This window comes from Triturus cristatus, chromosome 6, assembly GCF_964204655.1.
Source record: "Triturus cristatus chromosome 6, aTriCri1.1, whole genome shotgun sequence".
NCBI classification, from domain to species: domain Eukaryota; kingdom Metazoa; phylum Chordata; class Amphibia; order Caudata; family Salamandridae; genus Triturus; species Triturus cristatus.
Window position 1 is genome coordinate 81315231 of NC_140589.1, and position 12346 is coordinate 81327576.

General features: G+C 49.4%; 1 protein-coding gene across 2 annotated transcripts in view; it reads right to left on the bottom strand.

Moving 5' to 3' along the window:
• LOC146813794 (cap-specific mRNA (nucleoside-2'-O-)-methyltransferase 1-like) overlaps positions 1–12346 on the bottom strand; it is a 664820-nt gene that overhangs the window by 203522 nt on the left and 448952 nt on the right. For both annotated transcript variants that reach the window (XM_085610257.1, XM_085610256.1), the window contains exon 19: positions 5126–5217. In XM_085610257.1, coding sequence (XP_085466383.1) covers positions 5126–5217 — 92 coding nt within the window. The remainder of the gene's footprint in view (positions 1–5125; positions 5218–12346) is intronic.

The following is a 12346-nucleotide window of genomic DNA, read 5'->3' on the forward strand; positions in this document are numbered from 1 at the left end:
CACTGCCGATCGTGCCCCACATGCCAAGCCAGCGGGAAGAGTGGCCGGAAGCTTAAGGCCCCTCTACAACCCTTCCCGGTGGTCACCACCCCGTTCGAGAGGGTGGGGATAGACATTGTGGGACCGCTGGACCCCCGCACGGCACAAGGACACAGGTTCATCTTGGTACTAGTGGACCATGCCACCCGCTATCCCGAGGCGGTGCCCCTACGGACCGTGACCGCTCCAGTGGTTGGCCGGGCCCTGATGGGGATCTTCTCCCGGGTAGGCTTCCCCCGAGAAGTCGTCAGCGACCGAGGTACGAACTTCATATCGAAATACATGAAGTCCCTCTGGCAACAATGCGGGGTCACCTACAGATTCACGACCCCCTATCACCCCCAAGGGAACGGACTAGTGGAGCGGTTCAACCGCACTCTCAAAGGGATGATTGGGGGATTGGAAGAGCCTCTCCGTCGCCAGTGGGATGTACTGCTTCCGTGCCTCCTCTTCGCCTACCGGGAAGTACCCCAGAAGTCCCTCGGCTTTAGCCCCTTTGAACTCCTGTACGGACACCCTGTGCGAGGGCCCCTCAGCCTAGTGAAGGAGGGCTGGGAGTTGGCCCCCCTAACGACCCCTCCAGACGTCTTCAAATACATCCTGGCCTTACGAAACCAAACCCGGCGCTTCAGGGAGATGGCCAAGGCGAACCTCGAGGCCAGCCAGGAGGACATGAAGAGGTGGTATGACCACAATGCCTCCTCCGTGGAATTCGAGCCGGGGCAGCAAGTATGGGTGATGTCCCCCACCGAACCGTGTGCCCTGCAAGATAAGTGGACGGGGCCCTTCAAAGTGGTCGAGCGCAAAAGCCCCGTCACTTACCTCATCGACATGGGGACCTCCCGGAACCCCCTTCGGGTCCTCCACACCAACCGGCTCAAACCGCACTTTGTGCGCTCCGAACTAAGCCTCTTGATGGCTACGGACAGTGGCACAGAAGAAGACTCCGAGCCCCTCCCGGATCTCCTGAAGACTCAAGAGAAGGACGGCTCCGTGGACGGGGTCCGGCTCTCTGACGCCCTCACTACGGAGCAACGACAGGACTGCCGGGACCTCCTGCTGCAGTTCGCTGCCCTGTTCTCCCTCACCCCCGGGGTCACCCCCTGGTGTTTGCACGACGTAGACACCGGGGACAGTCCCCCTGTCCGGCACCGGGCCTACCGCGTACCAGATCGGGTACGGGCCTGCATACAGGAGGAAGTGGCCAAGATGCTCACGATCGGGGTCATCGAGCCCTCGGACAGTCCCTGGGCCAGCCCGGTCGTACTGGTTCCCAAGGCCGCTGCCCCCGGGGCCGCACCTGAACTAAGATTCTGCGTCGACTACCGGGGCTTGAACGCTGTCACCCGGACCGACGCTCATCCCATTCCCCGAGCAGACGAGCTGATCGACCGGCTGGGGGCCGCCCGCTACCTTAGTATCTTCGACCTAACGGCGGGCTACTGGCAAATCGGCCTCACACCCAGGGCTCAGGAACGGTCAGCCTTCTCCACCCCCGATGGCCACTATCAATTTAAGGTCATGCCCTTTGGCATGAAGAATGCCCCCGCCACGTTCCAACGCCTTGTGAACCAGGTCTTGGCAGGGCTTGAAGACTTCAGCGCTGCCTACCTGGACGATATCGCTGTATACAGCCGCCACTGGTCCGACCACCTCCGTCACCTCCAAGAGGTCCTACAAGCCCTCCAGCGGGCCGGCCTCACCATTAAGGCCGGCAAGTGCCAGATTGGCCAAGGGTCTGTGACCTACCTTGGGCACCAAGTGGGGAGCGGGCTGGTGGCCCCACTACAACTTAAGATTGCCGCCATCCAGTCCTGGCAGCCCCCCGTCACCCAGACCGAGGTCCGAGCCTTCTTGGGGCTTACCGGCTACTACCGGCGGTTCGTGAAGGACTACGGCAGCATCGTGGGGCCCCTCACGGGACTCACATCCAAGAACCAGCCAAAGCGGATCAATTGGACTCCTGACTGTCAAGCGGCCTTCGAGGAGCTGAAGGCCGCCCTGTGCACCGCCCCGGTGCTCCAGGCCCCCGATTACAGTCGGGAGTTTGTGGTGCAGACCGACGCCTCCGACCACGGCATCGGAGCCGTCCTCTCTCAATTGAACCCCGAAGGTCATGACCAGCCGGTGGCCTTCATCAGTCGACGTCTCCTGGCCCGAGAACAGCGTTGGAGCACCATCGAGAGGGAAGCATTTGCAGTAGTGTGGGCCCTCAAAAAGCTCCGGCCCTATCTCTTCGGTACCCACTTCCGGGTACAGACCGACCATCGACCCCTGCAATGGCTGATGCAGATGCGGGGGGAGAACCCAAAACTCTTGCGCTGGTCCATTTCCCTGCAGGGAATGGACTTCACCGTGGAGCACCGACCGGGCCAAGACCACGCCAACGCGGATGGCCTGTCCCGCTTTTTCCGCCTCGACGAAGAGAGTCCCCAAGGAGATGGGTGACTCTCCCCGCCTTCAGCTGGGGGGGACGCATGTTGGACAGGCCTCACAGACGGCTCGCGCCCTCCCCGCTCGACAAGGCCCGGACCCCGGGCCTCCTGGCATAACCCCGCGACAAGCACCTGTACCCCGTCCCCCGACGGACCCTCTGCCCTCGGACCCTTACTCATCACGGGGTCCAGCCCCACCGGCTTTCCCGGCCGGGTCAAGCCGCCATCTTGGACCCTGTACCACGCGGCCGCCTGGCCTCCCCTCGACCCTAACCCCGGGCCTGGCCGGCCCCGACATCCCGGCACCACTATCCACCCAGGAGGCGAGCGGACCACTTGGCAGGTCAATGGGAGACCGAAGTGTCAAGGGCTCTCCCCCGCCAGGTGCCGATCGCTCCCAGCTCCCCCAGGCACTGGCTCCACCCCCTGCTGGGTGTCTGGACACCTTCATCCCGGACCCTCCGACCTCCAAGTGCGAGGGTCCGGACATCAAAGGGCACCAGCCCTATAACTGGGGCAGCTCCGGAGCAGGAAGGCAGTTGTATCCTGGAGTCGAGAGACACCGAGTGAACTCAACCCTGACGGTCTACTGGCACTGCCATAGCCCGCTCTTGTGAACCATCGTCCTGCCTGCTGGCGCTGCCGCGGCCTTCTGCAACAGTCATCTTCCTGGGACCTGCTGGCGCTGCCGCGGCCCGTTGTACCGACCATCCTCACCGGGACCTGCTGGCGCTGCCGCGGCCCTCTGCAACCTGCATCTTCCTGGGACCTGCTGGCGCTGCCGCGGCCCGTTGTAACGACCATCCTCACCGGGACCTGCTGGCGCTGCCGCGGACCGTTCATCTTCCTGGGACCTGCTGGCGCTGCCGCGGCCCGTTGTAACGACCATCCTCACCGGGACCTGCTGGCGCTGCCGCGGACCGTTCATCTTCCTGGGACCTGCTGGCGCTGCCGCGGCCCGTTGTATCGACCATCCGCACCGGGACCTGCTGGCGCTGCCGCGGCCCATACCACCTAACCACCAAAGCTCGAGGATTGTGAGCTCATCACCATCTCATCCGAATTACCTGATTGGTAAATAGACTGTCCCGCTACCCCCTTCCCTACCTTGCGAGACTCTAATCGAGGGGACCCCTGAGTCCAGACCTCCTTGTACCATTTCACCGTACCTTACATAATTGCCTATAAAGATCACTGAACCTTATCCGTGTGTGGTATTTGTCTGTGGGGGGGAAGTTACTTGTCTGTACGATCGCTGGAGACGGCTCTCCCCGGAGACCTCTCCTCCTGACCCCGGCCGACCCTCCCGGTCCGTCTACCTTTTCTAACACTACCCTTCACACAAATGCTGCGAAAGAGGAATTTACTTCCATTTATGACCCAGGTGGGGAGTCCAGCTTTGTCCCTGGAGACATATCCAGCACACTGAGATTTGTAAATGCAGGTATGCCCCTGTCATCTGTATAAAAAAAAAAGTAGGTTATCTGCCTCCTTATCATCAGTGTTGTGGGAACACTGTGCACATCCTGAACTGCGTCAGATCTGAATAAGGCCACTAGCTTCTAATAGTACTGGTGCTGAGGTAGAGGCCCAGGATTGGAGTCTGGTTGCATAATGACTGGTTGCGTTTTTGTAATCTCATAGCACGACACAGGTCTGCAGCACGTCAACAGGGGGCGTGGGGGAAGGGGAAGAGGGGGGTTGGTTAGGGACAAGCATCAGAGTTGAGTCCAGGATTGGTGGAGTTGCCACTACCATGAAAGGGACTGGTGTCGCGCAAGGGGCTGGGGTGTAGTGTGAGCTAGTGTCTATACAGGCCAGGGAAATGGTCTCATGGGGTTGACACCAGGGGGAGTCCCGCCAGAAGAGGTCCAACAAAAGACAAAAGTCCCTTGAGGTTTGACAGTACCCGAAAATGAACAAAAGGGACATGAGAGAGTCTGCAAGAAATACAGCATGGCCTCCTAAAAGGCTGCTTTTTGCTGCAGTCTCAATGATGGCCCGTGGAATTCAGGACACGCAGGAACCAGTTTCGAAACCAGATCCATGCCACAAGACAGCTGTAGATTATATGATCTAGCAAATGACTCCCTTGCACCGTCTCACCTGATTTCTAGTGGTGAGAGTGAGCTGAGTCCTGCATAACTTTTTTTTCCAGCTTATGTGGGGTATTTATCTTCGACTTACCAGAAGAACTCGAGAAGGAACAGAAATTCACGAGGGGCCAGCTTCTTGAACCGAATAGCGAGGGGCCCCAAGACTTGGAGAGAGAACTGGACTTATGTTTCAACCGTGACCTAGTATTATGTTCAGTGATGTAGAGTTTCACCTCCCACTGCTGGATCACCTTTGGGTGCTTGAGGGCACATTTATGGCACAACTTAGACTAGTGGCAAAGCACTGAAGACACATGTCATACTGGTCTGTCACTGACATTTGCTTTCTGCAAAATCCTGTAGTTTCTGGTGGCTATTCTTAAGGTGAGGAATCTGCCGTTAGAATATCCATCAGGATACTACTTTTCACCTTGTTACTAAGAAACAGCAGTTATAGCAAACATTTAAACATAAAGCAATGGACAACTGATCCAAGTACAAACTAGGCATTTACTAATAATCACAGAATTTACAGGTGTTTGGGTGGATCCTTACCGAAGGTTAAAGTGAGAGTCACGGACATCTTTCCCATTGAGAAATAAAGCATCCAAGACATGGATAGCACTGATCTTCCGCTGAGCCTTTCCCTGCAGGTAGAACAGAATGTATTTTTGAAGGTGAGGAAATGTTACCCATTTGTAAAAGTAATTCTCCTGCAATTTCATTTGAGATTAAAAAAAAAATCTATTCAAGATGAAAACCCATTCAATTGTCAAGTGAAAAGAAACAATGCTCTGTATCTTCAGATATTAGTGCCAAGTTGGCTTTTGGATCCCAGAATGCTACGCAACAACAGCGTTTCTCTAATTTATAGTGTAGTCGGTTTGTGTACCTTCTAAAACAAAAGGACGTTCAGAGATTTGCTTATGAGTCTGGGGTACATATCCTCACTGAAAAACTACCTGAATAGGCTCTTTCTCTACATTTCTCTACAAAAAAGGCTTACACTGAATTGTTAGTTGTTTAGGAATAAGGGCAGAACGCTCTTACTCTAATAACTATTGTAAAACTGTAACAGAGTTGCTTTATAGTGTAGTATCCGTTCTTTTTAAGCATTTATTTAATGGTGGTTTAAAAAAAAAAATACAGTGCTAGCATCTCAACTTGTAAAGCATTGTGAAACCAGACAAGGACTCCTGATCTCTAGGGAGACAGTGAAAGGGAATCAGTGTTCTGATTTCAGTTGCCAAACAGGGTGCAGAATAGAGCCCCGCCTTCCCAATCAAGGAAAGCATGGTCATAAAGGAAACGCTGCAATCCCTTTTTTTCTTTTCTCTTCCTTGCATTTAGGTGGACTAATACTGGAGTACTAATACCCCTTCTAACATCCTTCACATGCCTGCCGAGTACTCCGGCTCAACTTTACTAAGAAATCATGCAACGCAGCACAGCTGATAAAGTTGCTGCATTGCGTTTCATGAGTGGGAGAGAGCAGTACAACGCAACATCTACTACAAAGTAGCACTGTTCTGTTCTCTCCATCCGCTGGCGCACTTTAAGCTGCCATGCACCAACGCAAACACCCTCGTACCATAGTGCAATGGTGTCTGTGTTGTCGTAAGCATAGTTTTTGTGCTGGAAGGGGTCTCTTCTTGTACATAAACTATGCCTTAAGGCACTTCTCTCTCTGTATATGTGCTGTAGAATGCAGGGCACATTCAAAGAGAGAAAAACAAGGAAAAATGAAAATATTTTTCCTTGTTACACCTGCCTCAGTGAGGCACAGGATTTTGGCACAAATCCCTGTCTACAATCCTTAATAGATACAACTTTGAATCAAAACCCCTGGATGATTGCACGGGACCACTTATGCACCACCCATGGAATTCCCCCTTGACACAAAGTAATGCAAGATGAACAACAGTTCCATGTCATTTGAAATGTGTTCTTTTACAGAATTCAACAAACAAACAGATGAAAATTTAGAAAATCTCAAAACACAAATAAATTAATTTATCGCTCTATTAATGAATACAATTGTATAGATTCCATTCGGCCTTTGTGTCAACAAAGTTTTGACCCTGGCCTTGTTATAGGTCATCATCAGAACTGTTAAAGTTCATACGAAGCAGCAAGCTGTATACTAGCAAAAAATGAAAAGTAGATGCTATAGGGATATCATGTAAATTGATGTCTCCAGGAAATAAGTATAAAAAAAGGGCTAAACATATATATATTCGCTATATCCGGTACAGCAATCTGAATAGAAAATGAACCGGAAAAAATCAGTGAGCATTGAATCGAAAAACTGTGATCCTCTTCACAAGAAAGTCTGGCACCATTAAATGTTAGACCAATGGTTACACCAGTAAGGACTCCGCAAAACAAATCACTACAAGAACCAAAAATTGACCTTAACTAAATAAGGAAAAATCAGGGAAAACTAAATAACCAAAAATAAATGAAAAGCCGTCCGTTTACCAAATATGTTAAATATACCTCAACGTACTTCAATCCACAAGGCGAGAAAGAATTAGCCTGCAGAGCGGCTGATGAACCTTCAGCCAGATGGCAGCATAGGGCGACTCAAAGAAATAGCTGCAACAGTCGGCATCCCGATAAGAAGCGGGCAGCTCAAACAGCATCTTTTAAACACAAAATAGCCGCCAGAGCCTCATGGGTAAAAATTAAAGAACAAGAAAAAAGGACTAGAAAACAGGAGAAAAAGACTGCTGATTTGGTAGTTTCCAAAACCGTCTTGAAAAAACTGAAAAACGTTCCAATTTGGTATAACCAAAACCTAATTGGAAAAGGGAAAATAATGCTGATTGGTAAAGAAATATCAAATCAGTTTGATATTGTAAATTTAAAGAAGAGGAGAACAACTGAAAACAGATTTACAAAAAGGCAAAAGGTTAACATAAATCCTACATAGAGAAACAGTCCTGCCTCGCCATCATAAAGGAAATGAGCTAAAATTACTAGACTTTATCATTAAGAAATGGTCGCCTATTCATATTTACGCTTCGGGGCAAAATATTTAGAAATAGTACATACAAAGTTATGCAGTTACAATTAATACATCTACGGTAAGTATAAAAAAACAATTTACACATGCACTACTAAATTGAACCAGTCCAGAAATAACTAAAGAATATATATAATATACATATATATATTTATACATGTGATCAAATCCTTTCTAAGGCCGAAACGCGTCGTGGCGTTTTGATGAAATCAAAGTACCCTGCACGAAGTTCTCTGGGTCTGTGTTCATATTTCCAGGTCCAGTTGGAAGTACTAGACGGAGATATATATATATATATATATATATACACACACACACACACACACATATATGTTCAAAACTCGTGTGTTTCACACTTTCCCACCTGCATACATCACCGTGAGCCCGTGGATAAAGGAGCAGGAGCTCCGAAACGCATAGGGCAGTTACTTTAGTGAGCGCTGGTATGTGCGGTTTTTCAACAATAAAGAAACGCTGCTTGAAGGTGCAGAGTTTGCCTGGTTCTTCAAGTTCATCCTCACAGGTGGGACACCTTTGTTTGGTTTCACACATGTTATAGTTAGCTGGACATTTCACTCGTGAAAAACCATTGAAATTCCCCCGTTATAGTTAGTGCAGGCAACTATAACTCACGCGACCGCAATCCTCTGCTGATGACGTCAGATATTACATCACTGTATTTAGACACTTATTTACCCATGTCTTCTTCCATTAATTTTTTGCTATACATATATTACAAATATTTTTTTTTCAGAAAGACACATATGTCATCAGTGATGTAATATCTGACGTCATCAGCAGAGGATTGCGGTCGCGTGAGTTATAGTTGCCTGCACTAACTATAACGGGGATATTTCAATGGTTTTTCACGAGTGAAATGTCCAGCTAACTATAACATGTGTGAAACCTATGGTTTTTTAAGTGAATTTGTACGGTTTTTGAAATGCTAAGGTATGTATTTTTTTTTTTTAAGGTTTTTCACCGTGCGCGCACCGCGCGCCCACGTTACGCAGTTCGCGGAATTTTTCCGTTTCTACCGTACGCGCACACTACGCGTACTCCGCGATTTTTCGCAAAAAAATTAAAGGAAATTTTGGCCCTTGGGGGTCCTTCTGGGACCCCCTAACAAAGGCTAGGGGGTCAGGAACTGTCCACCCTGCCCCCTTTTCACGTTCTCCACCTTTGTTTTTCACCCCCCCTCAGACTGCGAGAGACAAAATGGCGGCCGACACTTCCTGGTTTCGACCGATTCGAATGTTTACTAAGATCTAACAACCAATCAGAATCGCGCTCGTGCACGGCAGCGTGCGCGTACGGTAAGTTTTACCGTACACGCACGGTGCGCGCTTATAGATATATATATGCTTTTAAATGCTATTTTCTCAGGAAGTACTGAACAGATTTACACCAGACCTGCAAAAGGCACATCCCTGACCTGAGGACTACCTCTCTGCCAAATTTCAAGTAATTCTGTTCAGCCGTTCGGGCTGTAGCTTGGACTAAAGGTCCTATAGAAAAATGCATGGGGAAAACGCGTTTTGGGACCCCCCCTTTTTCTCAGCCCCCGCTTGACGAATCCCCCCGAGACTTTCAGGGAAGGAGCGGAGCGGAGCGCCCCACCTATTTTGAAAATTTCGCGAGGATTCGTCAATCGGCGCCAAAGTTATTCCAAATAGAATGTTGCGGATTTCCTATGGAAACACGATCCTAACTATAACTATCTACTGGCGACCGCCAGTAGATAATATACACATCTATATATATATATATATATTCTTTCTCCAGAGAAATCTATTGTGAGGAGGAGAGTTGCAGCGTAAATTGAAATGCGGGTACACCCCCGCACTGAGAAGCACCCGCCTGCGAGTGCACCCGTTTGGTGTTTTGGAGCAGTAACATCTATATATATATATAGATATATATAGATGTATGCATAGATGTTTGTAGATCCTTGGAGACAATATTCTTAATGTGCACTATGCCAATAGTTATATACTTTGTCTCATTGCACTTTACACTTAATGTTATGAAGAGCTAAGCAAGCTTTATCGATGACATCAATAGACTTTAAAATGTACTTTGATTATAAACAGCATTATTGCTGTAAGTTGGCGGGTGCAGGTGGGAGCAACAGTTTAAGTCTATTTCCTATGTTCATGCCCAGGTGGTGATGACTATTTAAACTCGTAATTTTTATGGCGCCAATTAGATTGATAAAAGCTGTTGCGCAGCGAAACGCATTCTCTCTCCTACCGCGGGGTTGAGTGAGACCTGAAAAATAAATCAGCCTTATCCTTGCTCACCTTGAGTACGTGCCTCTTCTTTGCTGGAGTAGGATGTTTGTTTGGATATAAAATCATTGTACGCACAGTAGAACACAACAATTCTACCAAGAAGAGCAATTACAGAAGCAGCCATGGAGGTAGCTTATGCTAATGCAACTGGGATGAATTCTTCATGGCATTAAGTAAGATTTTCTTTTTGGAAATAAAATAAAAATGGCTCCTTGCGTTGAGTACTTTTTCGTTCCCTAATGGGCATTGAAAACCGCTGTCCACCCATCTAAATTAGGAGGGCTGACCTAGCCAAACCTTTGATGACCCTTACTCCGTCGGGCCGTTGAAGGAGTTGGACCACTCCGCCGCTGTCAAACTATGGTCCACCCGAATTTTAAACGGGCGAGTAGACCATAGCCTATGCGGGACGGGACCTCCATCGCTGTTGCAACGGAGTTCCCTCTCCTGTGAGGTATAAATCAGGTCCGGACTTCATATTCACCTCCTCAAAAGTAAAGCCTGGGCGATGTTCCATGGTTGTCATCCACTACTCTGACCACAGAGTAAAAGGTTTCGAAGGGGAACTTAAAGGGAAGTTTCCAGCTGGCCAAGGCTCTTGGAAACTGAACTGTTGGGGAACAAGGAATTTGTGGCGAACCTCAGAGTTAGGTACGTAAGTGGAGTAGCATGAAGGACCTATTTAAGTCCAGCAGCAAGTGGTGGGAATGGGTGATGGACAAGTGCCAGAGCTTCTTCCAGGATGCAAGCAAAGATGCTTAAAAAAAGATTGAAGTTCAGGAGGCTGCAAAGCAAACTGCAGCAACTGATCAAACTCAAGCTTGTAGGAGGGAGGAAGCACTTCAGGAAAGAATCGGTGAAAATAATCTTCTAAAACAGAACCAAGAACCTCGAGAAGGATGAGAAATGTGACTCATACCTGTAGGAAAGTGCCCCTTTTTGACATTGTCACCCCCACTTTTTGCCTGGTATTCGATGCAAATTTGACTGAAGTGCCCTGGGTTCCTGCTATCAAGGTCCCCAGTGCCAGATCGCTTTCCCAAAACTGTTCAGTTGTTCCCCCAATAGGCAATACCTTTAGCACCCCTGTATGTCCTTAGTAAATGGTACCGGCGGTTCCTAGGGCATGGGTACTAAACAGGGTCCCTAAGGGCTGCAGCATGTAGTGTGCCATCCTAAGGGACCCCTCACCTATCTCATGCAGACTGCCATTCCAGGCTGCGTGTCTTGGTGAAGACAAAAGTGAAAACACAACATGGCACACAGCCCTGTGTGCCAAGCCTATAGACAATGCATGCAGCATATGTAAGACACCCCAACAGCAGGCCTTACAGCCCTAAGGTGGGGTGTACTATACTGCATGTTTGGACATATCTGCCTGAGCAGATATGCCCCTGTGCTGGCTAGTTCAAGTACTGCCAGTACAAGTGACCAGGAAAGCCATTTTAAGTACATGTGTTGGACACTGGCGAAAACTAGTTCCCCAGCTACATGATGGCTTCACTGAAACCAAAGATGTTCGGTATCAAACATCTTGTATTAATAAACCCACACTGATTCCAGTGATGGATTTATTAATACATGCACCCAGAGGGCACCTTAGAGGTGCCCCCCGAAAACCTACCAACTACTAGTGTGCTGGTCCTGAACAGCCTGCCAGACAAAGACGAGTGCCTGACCCCAAGGGGTGAGGGCCAACACTCTCAGGAGGTCAGGAACAAAGCCTGCTCCAGCAGAGGGTGTTTTACACCCCATTCCACCAGGAAGACTTGTAAATTTATATTCCAAGAGCTGCCGCCTTTGGTATGTGAATCTGGCTCCTATCAGAGGGATGCCACCTCCCCTGACCAGGGCCCATTTAGAGCCTGGACATGTGGGAAAATTAGTAGTCAGAGAGGCATGTTCACCCTCAGGAAAGTTCCATCCCTTGGGTGGGCTACCTGATAGGGACGCAAAATTTCAGAGGTGGCCATCTTTGTGAAGGCAGAATTAGGAACTCTGGGACATGGTTATGTCCACTTACCACAGGAAGCGGTCACATAGGGAGCATACTGACACCAGGGGTAAGTAGCCCATTAACTACTACCCTACACTCCCCTCACACCACTAAATGTACTATTTAGGGGAGCATCTGGCACCAGAAAAGCAGATCCTGATGACCTGAAAGAAGACGGATGCTGAAGAGTCGCAAAGAACAGAATACCAGCAACTGACTTGGCACCAAAGATGTTTCCTCCTGCAACTGCATGTGCCTCCAAAAGCCTGGGAGGACCTTTAGTCTTCAACTAAGATGCAAGAATTTCCGTGGAGTCGCAGAGCTGCTCCCCTGCATCCTGCAGGAACCCCAGAAGAGCTGCGATTACTCCAGACTGCACATGTGCCACCTAGCACGAGTTGAGGTGGGCCAGCAGTGCCAGTGTGTTCCCCAGACCCTTTAGACTTCAAACCCTCCTT